Raw genomic sequence first — 12,498 nt, forward strand, 5'->3', positions numbered from 1 at the left:
TCTTCTCTCCAGGTTCTCATGAGAGTGCAGCTTATGAATCATTGAGGGCACTTTGGGATGAATAAAAAGAAGACCCAATTCATAAATATCCAACATGGATATTTATCATCTTAACATGAAGTCTGGAGGTAGCCCCACACCCCTACCCCAGGGCTGGCTAATTAAACAACTCACCAGGGTCATGATGGATGCCCAAATGTTCCCTCTCCCACACTGTACCCTGTGCGTGTCAGCAGTACCTCTCCTCATGGTCTCAGATGGCTGCTGTTGCTCCAACATCACGTTCTCACCACGTGGCATCCAGCCTGGAGATGTGCACAGGCAAAGCCTCTCTCCTCGCATAACCCTCCCTCTCATTAGGGAGGAGAACCCTTTCCTGGAGTCCCCATAGACTCCCCATATGACTCGTTGGCCAGAACTCGGTTGCACATTCACCCCCACTGGCAAAGAGGAATGGGGGGATCATGGCTAACTTAGCCCAATCATGGCCGTCCTCAGGTGGGCACATTACCAGTTGAGCCAAAGCAGGATCTGTTAGCAGGGAAGACAATTCAAGAGCTCCTATTGTGTTGGGTTCCCACTACCCAGGCACTTACTTGTGCCTCAGTTTACTTGGGAAAATCTGTGAAATCATATGATTATCCTCTTGTCCGTGGCTGCCCCAGACTTGGGCATTCGAATTCCACCTCTGCCACCCACAGCTCATGTGGATCTTAGGCAGGTGTCTCAATCCAGTTTTTCTAAGTAAAAGTCATGCAATAACTATTTATTGGGCACCTACTATGTGCCAGGCACTGTTCAGGGTATCTGGGAGATAGCCATGAACAAAACAGACATCCTGTTTTGGGGATGGGGACCAGTTCTAATGCAAAGAGACAGATAATAAACATGACAAAGAATAAATAAGCAAATTTCATCATGTGCTAGAAAGTGAGCCCTGCTAGGGAAGGAAAGATGCAAACTGGGTGGTCAGGGTGGGCCTCACGGAGGAGGTGACCTTTGGGCAAAGCCTGGTGGAAGGAGGTGAGGAAGTTAGTGAGGGAAGAGCATTCCCACCAGAGGGAACAGCCAGTGCAGAGACCCGGAAGTAGGCAGGCTTGGGAACAGCAGGAGGCCCATGTGGCTGGAGCAGGATGACCAAAGGGATAAGGGACGTAGAGCCTCTGCATCCCTGCAAAGACCGTGGCTTTGACACCAGCGAGGAAGCACAGAGGAGGGTCCTGCTCCATCCTTGTAGGTTTCCATGGATCTCTGGGTGCTTGCTGGTGCAGGGAGGCCAGGATGGGAGTCGGGAGGAGGCTAGAGGCAGGTGCAGGCACCTAGGCTGGAGCCAATGGCGGCTGGGATGAGGAGTGTGATGGTGTCTCATTCTGGATGTCTTTGAGATCCAGCTGGCTCTGTCCTTACCCTACAAATGGGAATACATGCAGAACATAAATACATCAAACGCATAGCACAGAATGCCTGGAAAAACAAATCTGGTTTACTTGGCCTTCAAAGGGTGGCTGAGCTCTGTGCTTTGGGAATATGTTTTAACTGTGATCTGTTGTCTCCCTACTTGCAATGATGAAAAGATGAGGCCACACCCATGTGTGCCCTCAGGAAAGCAGGCATTTTCTGGTCCTATTGGAAGCGGAACTGAGCAAGTCCACGATTTTAGCAAGAGCCAAGAAAACAGGCAGGGAGGGAAGGACATGTGTCCGGGAGGAGAGCCTGTGAGCTGCGCATGTAAGGCAGGTGGAGTTGTCCCTGAGGACACATCCATCTGGGACTATAAATAGCCGCCTGTTCTAGGCAGTCTGGGAGGAATGAAGGAATGGTGCGAGACGCCTGCACACGTGCTTCCTGGGCGTTCCAGGCGTTTATGAGAAACAGCCATGGGCCTCCAGCATCAAAGGGAAGCTCTAGACAGGTGGGCCTTGGCCCTGGCCCAGGGCACTCCTTGTTCCGCACAGCCTAAGCTGCACAGGGCATGAGTGTCAAGATCACATGGCAGAGTTGTGAAAGTCCCGGCAGGAGGAATCTCAGATGACGTCCGCCCCATCGCCCTGTTATTCACGGAAGGGGACCCTGAGCCGGGCTGGGCCAAGACTCGGAGCCGTGATGCCCAGCCAGCCCTGGAGCCCTCGCCCAGGTTAAGGCTCACTCAGGCCCGTGGGCTTCTCTGTTTTCTTGTGTTTTGATGTGAATTGGCGTCTCCATCTTCCACTCACCAATATAGAAAAATAGCAGCGGGTGGACAGCACTTTGGGTGGTCCCTGTTCGGATCTGGGTGTATATTCCTCCCCACGTTCCCCTTGTCTGAGTCTTTTTAAAATGTGAAGGCATGCCGTATGCCTGATTCGTTCGCTTCAGTTTAGTGTGTGGGCACTTTCCTCACCATACAGATTCCTCACATTCATGTCAATATCCTCCCAAATTCCTTCCAATGCATGCCCCACAGTAAATGTAGTCGTCACTCTTGCACTGTTGGATGTCAACATCATTTCCAGGCAGACACTGGGCTAGTCAGTTTGTGAGACCTCATCTCATTGATTTCTTTTTTTCTTTTTTTTTTTTTTTTTTCTGAGATGAAGTTTCATTCTTGGTGCCTAGGCTGGAGTGCAGTGGCGCCATCTCGGCTCACCGCAACCTCCGCCTCCGGGGTTCAAGTGATTCTCCTGCCTCAGCCTCCCGAGTAGCGGGGATTACAGGCGTGCACCACCACACCCAGCTAGTTTTGTATTTTTAGTAGAGACAAGGTTTCTCCTTGTTGGTCAGGCTAGTCTCGAACTCCTGACCTCAGGTGATCCACCCCCTCAGCCTCCCAAAGTGCTGGTATTTCAGGTGTGAGCCACTGCGCCCTGCCTTCATCTCATTGATCTCTTACAGCCACCATGCAAGATCAGTATTGCTAACTCTATTTTACACATGAGGACTCTGAGGTTCAGAGAGGGTAAGTAACTTGGTCAAGGTCACACAGCTGGGAAGTGGAAGGAACAAGAACTCAAGCCCAGACTGCCTGACTCTAAAGCCCAGGCATCTATTTACAACATTTTACTGTACACATAATGCAGGGAACATTGTTGCAACTGAATTTCTGTGACAGTCATGGTCATTTCCTTGGGACAACCCCAGGAGAGGGACTGCTGGGTCAAAGGGCGGGAAAAGTTTTCACATCCCTGAGAGTCAGTGCCAAATGATATTCCAGAAAGTGGTGCTGATTCACCCTTTCCCCCCAGCTGCCACCCTCTCCTGCCTGTTTCTCGTAAATGACCACAGCGTGTGCCCAAAGGGTGGTGCTCCCATCACCCCCACCTGCCCTGCCTCCTGCCAGTGTCTGTGCTAACTTGATAAATTGCAAAATGCAATATAAGAACAATGTGTTGTCTCCATAAGGATTTCTAAAATGACCAGGGAACTTGAACATTTTATTTTTAGCAGACAGAGGTCTGGGGTTTTTGTAGTTGTTGTTGTTGTTGTTGTTTTGTTTTTTGTTTTGAGACAGAGTCTCGCTCTGTCGCCCAGGCTGGAGTGCAATGGCGCGATCTCGGATCACTGCAAGCTCCGCCTCCCAGGTTCATGCCATCCTCCTGCTTCAGCCTCCCGAGTAGCTGGGACTACAGGCACCCGCCACCATGCCCGGATAGTTTTTTGCATTTTTAGTAGAGACGGGGTTTCATTGTGTTAGCCAGGATGGTCTCGATCTCCTGACCTTGTGATCTGCCCGCCTTAGCCTCCCAAAGTGCTGGGATTATGGGCGAGAGCCACCGCGCTCAGACAGAGGTCTGGGTTTCAACTGCCTTGTGGTGACCTTGGCATACTCAGGACAGCTAGAATCTGACCAGCAGCCTCCCAGATAACGGCTGGGGCTGGATGTGCTCACTTGCCTGGTGCTCCCGGGAGTGGACTCACGGCGCTGGAGTGGGGCACCAGAACCACTGCCACATGTTTCTCCTTCAAGGAACAGCTCACGCCATCACGTCTTTAAGAAGAATAGAGAAATACACAAATGCCAGAGCCATGAGTGTTGTGAGCCCAGTCACCATCCAGCTACTGTCTTGGTGCAGGTGGCGCTGATATCAGAATATGATAATGCTCCAAAGTGAGGCCCCCAAGTCTCTGCTTCTCCCCAGTTGGGATGCATTTGTTTGGTCTACGCTATGGTGCAAGATCAGACAAAGCATTTTCATCCTCAGCCCAGGTTTCCTTCTGGATTTTCATGAGCCAGAGCGTGGAGGGCAGAGCAAGGGCGCCCTGGCCTGGGGCTGAGGCCCACCTGTCTGGAGCTTCCCTTTGATGCTGGGAGTCCTTGGCTGTTTCTCATAAACGCCCCGGAACGCCCAGGAGGAGCGAGTGCAGGCATCTTACACCATGCCCTCATCCCTCCCAGACCGTCTAGACTGGGTTTCATTCTGGGTTTTCATTTTCACATTGAGACAGAATTCAGAATCAGCATCTCTGGCCTCGGGCCTCTTAGGAGCAACCATTACAGCAGCAGCCAGGGCCTCGACACTGAGCCAGGCAGGACTCATGTCTCACATTGCACTGGCTCACCAGATGCTCATCTGTGCTGCCGTGTACCCCTCTGAAGTAGGTTCTGTGTGCTAGATGAGAACAAGGAGGCCCAGAGAGGTTAAGGAACTTGTCCAGGGACACACAGCACACTACGCGGGTAGAGCTGGGATTTGAATCCTGGCAGCTCTGGCATCTGGAATCTAAGCTGCTCGGCTGATGTCTCACCATATCAGAAGAGCGAACATCTCTTTGGAGAAATGGAGACAAGTAAACCCTTGAATGCAGGCTTTCCTGCCACTCTGGTGCTTCCAGCCAGTTTGTTCCCAGAGCACCGTTGGGGGTTTTGTAGGCAGATGTTGAGGGTCTTGCTTTGGCCTCGATATCCCACTGGATGCCCTCAAAGGAATGATGTAACAGTTAACTTTAAAGGTGCCCATATTCACAATGTGCAGAAACGATATCCTTTGCAAGCAGTTAACATGGTGATGAAAACTTTTAGATGTCAGCTTTAAAATATATGAGGGCTACATGGTTTCTCAAAGCCCTTCCTTAGTGGCTGTGAGCTGCATTGACCCGGCAGGCAGGACCCAGGACTGACCAGGCCAGAGAGGCTGGGGCTGCAGGGGGTTCCTCTGTGACTCTAGCAGGGAGGGGCTGGGCCAGCCGGGTCAGGGGAGGCTGTGGGCTGCTCCCTCTGAAACCATGCATGGCCTCCATGTGGCCCTGGCACTGGAAGGGAAGCTTATGGGAGGAATGCGCTCGTGTCTCAGGACATGGACTCAAGGCCTCTGAGCTGGTGGTGACCAGCAGGTCATCCTGAGGGCGAGTGTTCCCTTCCCCACCTGGCAGAGATCCCTCAGCCCTCCATGGAGCTCCAGGGCTTCAGCTTCCTGGGGTGGGTGTGTGTTGGGAAAAGAGAAAAAGAGCTTCCCTTTCAGGAGTCCACAGGCTCTCTCCTCCTGCAGGTCTGGCCTTGTCCACACTGTGGGGAGACAGGCACCGAGGACCATGAGGGCATGGAGACCCAGAGGAGTGGGGGAGGGGGTGGGAAGCCTTGAGGTGGGCTGGAGGCACCGACCACAAGGACCTGGTCTGTCCTCCTGGGAACCTTCGGCCCCCAGCACAGAGTCTAGCACACAGTAGGTGATCAGGCGTTAGCCCCTTCCTGATCCGTATGCCCAGTGCTGGAAACAACCCACTGGAGGACAGGAGGGCTCAGGGACCATCCCTGGCGGGGTCACAGAGGCTGGGGGCACTCTAGCGAGGGTGGGAGGCTGGGCAGCCCTCAGGAGAACCTGGCTCTTGTCCCGGTCAGCGCCCTTTCCCAAGCTTCTGTAAGGAACATCCACTCACCACCAGGCCAGTGGCCAGAGCTGGAGTCTGTCCCGGGAGCCCGGCCCGCCGAGAGTTGAGCGAGCCACCCCGAGTGTGTGCCGAGACCTCGGTGCCTGTGTCAGGTCGTGGTGTGTGTGTATGTGTGGAGGGGGGTCCACCTCGGGCCTGGGGGACGTGGAGATGGTCCCCTCTGCCGCTAACGCCACCTCGCCCGTCCTCCCCCAGCATGTGGCTGCGACCTGGCCGAGGGCGGCTTCTTCGTGCGGCAGGGCGAGTACATCTGCACGCTGGACTACCAGAGGCTCTACGGCACCCGCTGCTTCAGCTGCGACCAGTTCATCGAGGGTGAGGTGGTGTCGGCGCTGGGCAAGACCTACCACCCCGACTGCTTCGTGTGTGCCGTCTGCCGGTGAGTGAGCGGGCACCTGGCCTCCGCTGCCCCTGCCTTTCCAGGCCTTTCTCCTTCCCTCCCTCCCTTCCCTTCTTCCTCCTGCTCCCTCCCGTGACCCGCCCTCTGCGTCCTGCAGCGAGGCTGTCCCAGGCCTCACAGTCTGCACCCTTCTGTCTCGGTGCATCCAGAGGCCTCCTCTGTGAGGGCAGGGCTGGGCTGCTCCCCTCTGGGTCTGGTGCGTGGCACAGAGCAAGCATGCAGCAAGTGCTGGCTGCGGAGACTGGGTCCTCGACCGGGCAGCAAGACTGCACCGGCCGCCTCTCTGCGTGCACCTCCTGGGGCTGAGCAGGAGCCTTCCCACATGGTCCCTGCCTCCCCCTTCCCTCCCCAGCCCCTGACTCGTTCCTCCCAGAGGAAATGTTCTGCTTCTAGAAAACAAAGAATAAAAACATGAAAAACAGTTTATTTTCTGTTCTGTACTCCCTGTCTCACCACACCCTGTTTGCAGGGGATGTTTTCAATGTTGTTTCCAAAGCAGTTCCCTGTGGTTACAAGCATGTGCCGGAGACAGAAATGGAACCTTTGTCAGAGGATGCTAAGGACAGGAGGTGACGATGACAAGGAGTATGTCTAGGGAGAGTCGCTCTGTGTCATCGTAGCGTGACCTGGGTCAGACCTCTCCCGGGGATTATCTGAATGTTTGATTTTTGTGTACGTAGCTTAGAGATGAGGGTTGACATCTCACAGTTGGTTTGAAAGATCGCCCCTGGTTAATCCATTATTTAAAAAATAATAATAGACAGCCCTGGTCGCGTTGGAGTCACTGGAGCTGGACTTGTCCAGCCACCATCAACAACTAGGAAACTGGACAAAATGTATGAAACAACCATTTCCAGACTCTGGAGCTCAGAACTAAGAGAAGGGAACAAGTTAAGTGAGGCAAGGCCTGTGATTGCCCCAGCTTCCTTCCTGGAGGCAGTTTCCGGAAGGATAGCGTGGGGTTGGGGGAGAGACCCAAGGGGAGTGTGGCATCATCCTGAGGCAGGAGACAGTGACTAGAAAGGCAGGCACAGCTGGAACATGTTGGGCAGGATACCAGAGGGGCAGGGGCACCACCGAGCAAGAGTGCCGATCTGCACAGGTGCCTTAGAGTCTTTGAACAAATATGAAGCCCTGTAGTTGTAGAGGAATTTCACACAGTGGGGCAGAGAATGACCAGGTTGCTACAAGCGAAACAATTCCTGGATTTGGGAAACATCTGAGTCCTGTCCAGGGTGGAGATTCCTTGTTGAACCCCAGGGCATGCAGTGTGGACACCAAAAGGTCGCGTCTCATCCAGAAGACAAAACAGCCCTAGAGTGAAGGCTACAGTGAACCTGCTCTACCAAAGCACAAAACGAGCCTCAGAAAGATCATGCTGGCTGGGCACGGAGGCTCACACTGTAATCCAGCACCTCGGGAGGCCAAGGCAGGAGGCTTGAGACCAGGAATTGGAGACCAGCTTGGGAAACGTAAAGAGACCCCATCTCTATTTTTTAATTAATTATTTTTTTAAAAAGATCATGCTGATCTGCAAATAAACTGTCTGCCAGAGCAAAGCCCAACACTTTTCACAAGAAGATTTTTAAAAATCCAGCATTCAACAATGTAAAATTTATAAGTGTTCAGTGTCCAATCAAAACTTGCTGGTGATGGCTGGGCACAGAAGCTCATGCCTATAATCCCTCCACTTTGGGAGGCCGAGGTGCGAGGATCACTTGAGGCTGGGAGTTCGAGATCAGCCTGCGTGACATAGCAAGACCCTGTCTCTACAAAAAATTTAAAAATTAGTCTGGCTTGGTGGTGCATGCCTGTAGTCCCAGCTACATGAGAGGCTGAGGTGGGAGGATTGCTTGGGCCCAGGATTTTGAGGCTGCAGTGAGCTATGATTGCACCACTGCTCTCCAGCCTGGGTAACAGAGCAAGACCCTGTAGAAAGACAAGAAAGAAAGAAAGAAGAGGGGGGAGAGAGAGAGAGAGAGAAAGAAAGAAAGGAAAGAAAGAGAAAGGAAAGAAAAGGAAGGAAGGAAAGAGAAAGAAAGAAAGGGAAAGAAAGAAAGAGAAAAAGGAAAGAAAGAAAGAAAGAAAGGAGGGAGGGAGAGGAAGAGAAAGGAAGGGAGGAAAGGAAGAAAGTGAGGGAGGAATGGAAAGGATTACTAGTTGTATTAGGTTGTTGCAAAAGTAATTGTGGGTTTTTTCATTAAAAGTAATAGTAAAAAACAGCAACCTAATAAAAGGAAACCAGAAAATGTGACCCAAACCCAGAAGAAAAGTCAGTAGCAATAAGGGAGGAGACCACCCCTCATATTGTCTTAAGCCCAATTTCTGCCTCCAAAGAAAGAAGAAGTAAAACCTAAAAGGCAGAAATGAAATCCATGGGCAGACAGCCCAGGGCCGTGCCCTGGGCCTGGTAGTTAAAGATCGACCCCTGACCTAATTGGTTATGTTATCTATAGATTCCAGACATTGTATAGAAAAGCACTGTGAAAATCCCTGTCCTGTTCTGTTCCTATCTGATTACCAGTGCATGCAGCCCCCAGTCACGTACCCCCTGCTTGCTCAATCGATCACAACCCTCTCATGCAGACCCCCTTAGAGTTGTGAGCCCTTAAAACGGACAGGAATTGCTCACTTGGAGAGCTCAGTTGTTGGAGACATGAGTCTTGCCGAAGCTCGTGGCAGAATAAAGCCCTTCCTTCTTTAACTCGGTGTCTGAGGAGTTTTGTCTGCGGCTTGTCCTGCTACAGCAATAGGCCCAGAAATGACAGGAATGGTGAAATGAGCAGATAATGACTTTAAAATAGCTACTGTAAATACGTTTAAGTATTTTAAGGAAACACGAACATAAATAGGAGAGTTATAGAAGATATAAAAAGAAACCACTGGTACTTGTAGAAATGAAAAATACAATGGCCGAAGTGGAAAATCTCCTGAAAGGAATTAGCAGTAGATTGGGTATTTCGGAAGAAAATATCAGTAAACATGAAGACACAGCATTAGAAAGAATTCATACTTAAGCAGAGAAACAAAAAGACTGAAAAACACGAAAAGCACCTCAGGAATCTGTGGATGTGGATCTATTTCTCTGTCTAGGTGGATAAGGGAGACCAAAAAGTGTTTAAGGAAGTAATTGCTGAACATTTTGCACATTTGGTGAAAACTATAAACACATGGATCCAAGAATTTCAATGAACTTCAAACAGAATAAACACATCAGAATCTACCAAATCTATCCTAATCAAATTGCTGAAAACCAGTGCTAAAAAGAAATCTTAAAAGCAGCCAGAGGAAAAAAAATTATTTACAGAGGAACAAACGTATGACTCCAGACTTCTCATCAGAAACTATGTATGCTAGAAGACAATAGAACAACATTTCTTAAATGCTGAGGGAAAAATATCTATCAAATAATTCTAGACTAAGCACAAAAACTTCCAAAAATGAAGGCAAGACTGCTAAAGGGTATGGGATTTCTTTTGTGGGTGATAAGATTGTTCTAAAATCGATTATGGTGATAGTTGCACAACTCTGAATATGCTAAAACCTGCTGGATTATACATTACATTGTATGTGAATAAAGTGTCAAAACTGTTACCGAGAAACGAAGGCACTGTAAAGACTTTTTTAGACACGCAAAGCTAAGAGAATTTGTTGCCAGCCAATCTGCACCAAAATAAACTTACAGGAAGTTTTGTGGGCTGAAGGAAATGCAAAATGAGAAACTGCAAAAGCAAGCCATCAGCTGGCAGAGAGTGCCATGTTAGATATGAGTTCAAGGGTGCGCCCTCACACCTGTGTCTGATGAAGCACTGCTCTACAAAATATTATTTACAAAATATTGATTATTCACAGCTCAATAATAAGAAGACCCAGAATACTGTTAAAAATGGGCAAAAGAGGCTGGGTGCTCATGCCTGTAATCCCAGCACTTTGGGGGGCTGAGCCGGGTGGATCACGAGGTCAGGAGTTCGAGACCAGCCTGGCCAACGTGGTGAAACCCCGTCTCTACTAAAAATACAAAAATTAGCCAGGTATGGTGGTGGGCGCCTGTAATCCCAGCTACTTGGAAAGCCAAGGCAGGAGAATCACTTCAACCCAGGAGGTGGAAGTTGCAGTGAGCCGAGATCACACCACTGCACTCCAGCCTGGGTGACAGAGGGAGACTCCATCTCAAAAAAACTTTTAAAAAAATGGGCAAAAGAGTTTAATAGAGACGACTATAAACCAAAAAGAGATTGAGGCAGGGCTCAATGAATAGAGCTTTATTTAGCCAAGGTTGAGGATGTGCCTAGGGTAAAATGCAAGCCACAGGAGCACCTGTGAGCTGTGCTTTTTCCAAAGGGGGTTTGGGACACTTCAGTATTTAAGGGGGAAAAAGCAAGAAGGAGAGAAAAAAGGGGAGGAGGAGGACGACCGTGAGGCAGATAGCTACAGTCTTTATGGTTACATTTCATATGCTAATCAGAGCCTCAGTAAATCTATGTTTTACATGTGAAAAGAGGGAGTCGAGGAAACAGTTAAGACTAACCCTCTGTAAATCTACATTTTACATTTGTCATACACCATTCTGTTTTACATTTTACATGTGACATGGGGTTGTGAAACTACAGCTCTCTGGAAACAAAAGGAAAGCAGTTTTTGCATGACTCCATTCCCAGCTTAACTTTCCCTTTGGCATAGTGGGTTTGGGGTCCTTGTCTTTCACACTTCACTAAAGAACATATACAAATGGGCTGAGTGTGGTGGCTCACGCCTGTAATCCCAGCACTTTGGGAGGCTGAGGTGGGCAGATTGCTTGAGGTCAGGAGTTTGAGACCAGCCCGGCTAACGTGGTGAAACCCCATCTCTACTAAGAAAATTAAAATTAGCCATGCATAGTGGCAGGCACCTGTAATCCCAGCTACTCAGGAGGCTGAGGCAGGAGGATCAATTGAACCCAGGAGGCAGAGGTTGCAGTGAGCCAAGATTGTGCCAGTGCACTCCAGCCTGGGTGACAGAGCAAGACTTTGTCTCAAAAAATATATATATATAATATATATTATGTATATTATATTATGTATTTTATATTATATATAATATATAATGTATTATATATTATATATAATACATTATGTATTTTATATTATATTATATATAATATATATTATGTATTATATATTATATTATATAATATATATTATGTATTATATATTATATTATATAATATATATTATGTATTATATATTATATTATATAATATATATTATGTATTATATATTATATTATATATAATATATATTATGTATTATATATTATATTATATATAATATGTATTATATATAATATATATTATGTATTATATATTATATATTATGTATTATATAATATAATATATAATAATTATTATATATAAATATAATAATTATATAATATTTATATATAATATATACACACAAATGACCAACACCATACATGAAACAGTGTTTACCATCATTAGTCACAGGGGTATGCAAATGAAAACTACAAAGAAATGCCATTACGCCTCCATGAGAACAACTAAAACTGAAAAGATGGACCATGGCGAGTGCTGGTGAGGATGCGAAGCCAGAGGAGTGTCCCTCCAGTGCCGTTGTGAATGCAGCATGGCACGGCGGCCGTGGAAACCGGCTTGGCAGTTTCTGATAAAGTCAAACACACACTTAGCGTATGATCAGAAAATCTGTCTTCTGTATTCACCCAAAAGGAAAGCTTGTGTCCGCGGAGAGGCCGGTTGGCAACCGTGCTTAACAGCTTTATTTGTAACAGCCCCAAACTGGAAACAGCCCAGAAGCCCCCAGCAGTTGCATGGAATGGCTGTTGTGATTTATCCATGGGATGGACACTGCCCCGTCCTCAAAGGAACAAAGGATCAATATGGGCAATAGCATGGGTGAAGCTCAAAAACGTGAGGCTGACAAAACACCAAAGACTACGTGATCTGTGAGTCTGCAAAAAAAAAAAAAGAGAGAGACAAATCTAATGCACGGTGACAGTGACAATCACAGTGTCTGGGGCCATGGTGACAATGATGATCACGGTGCCTGGGGCCAGAGGTCGTGGGCAGCATGATTGTAGACAGCCACAGGGGGCTTTTTGCAGTGGAAAGAATGTTCCATATCATGACTGATGGTGGCAGTGATATGGGTGTGTACATTTGTCACAAGTTACCTCAATAAAGTAGAGGAAATACAATCATAGCTGCCATTGAGTCAGCCCCT

The 12,498-nt window shown here is 48.4% G+C and overlaps 1 protein-coding gene across 21 annotated transcripts in view; it reads left to right on the forward strand.

Annotated features, from left to right (window-relative positions):
• Window positions 1-12,498, forward strand: part of ABLIM2 (actin binding LIM protein family member 2) — a 190,682-nt gene that overhangs the window by 53,378 nt on the left and 124,806 nt on the right. For all 21 annotated transcript variants that reach the window (XR_008502116.2, XR_010125999.1, XR_010125997.1 and 18 more), the window contains exon 3: window positions 6,058-6,241. Coding sequence is in view for 16 of the 21 variants with exons in the window: in XM_054485249.2 (XP_054341224.1) it covers window positions 6,058-6,241 (184 nt within the window). In the remaining 5 variants the exon portion in view is untranslated. The remainder of the gene's footprint in view (window positions 1-6,057; window positions 6,242-12,498) is intronic.

The sequence above is a fragment of the Pongo pygmaeus genome, chromosome 3, assembly GCF_028885625.2.
Source record: "Pongo pygmaeus isolate AG05252 chromosome 3, NHGRI_mPonPyg2-v2.0_pri, whole genome shotgun sequence".
Lineage (NCBI taxonomy): Eukaryota > Metazoa > Chordata > Mammalia > Primates > Hominidae > Pongo > Pongo pygmaeus.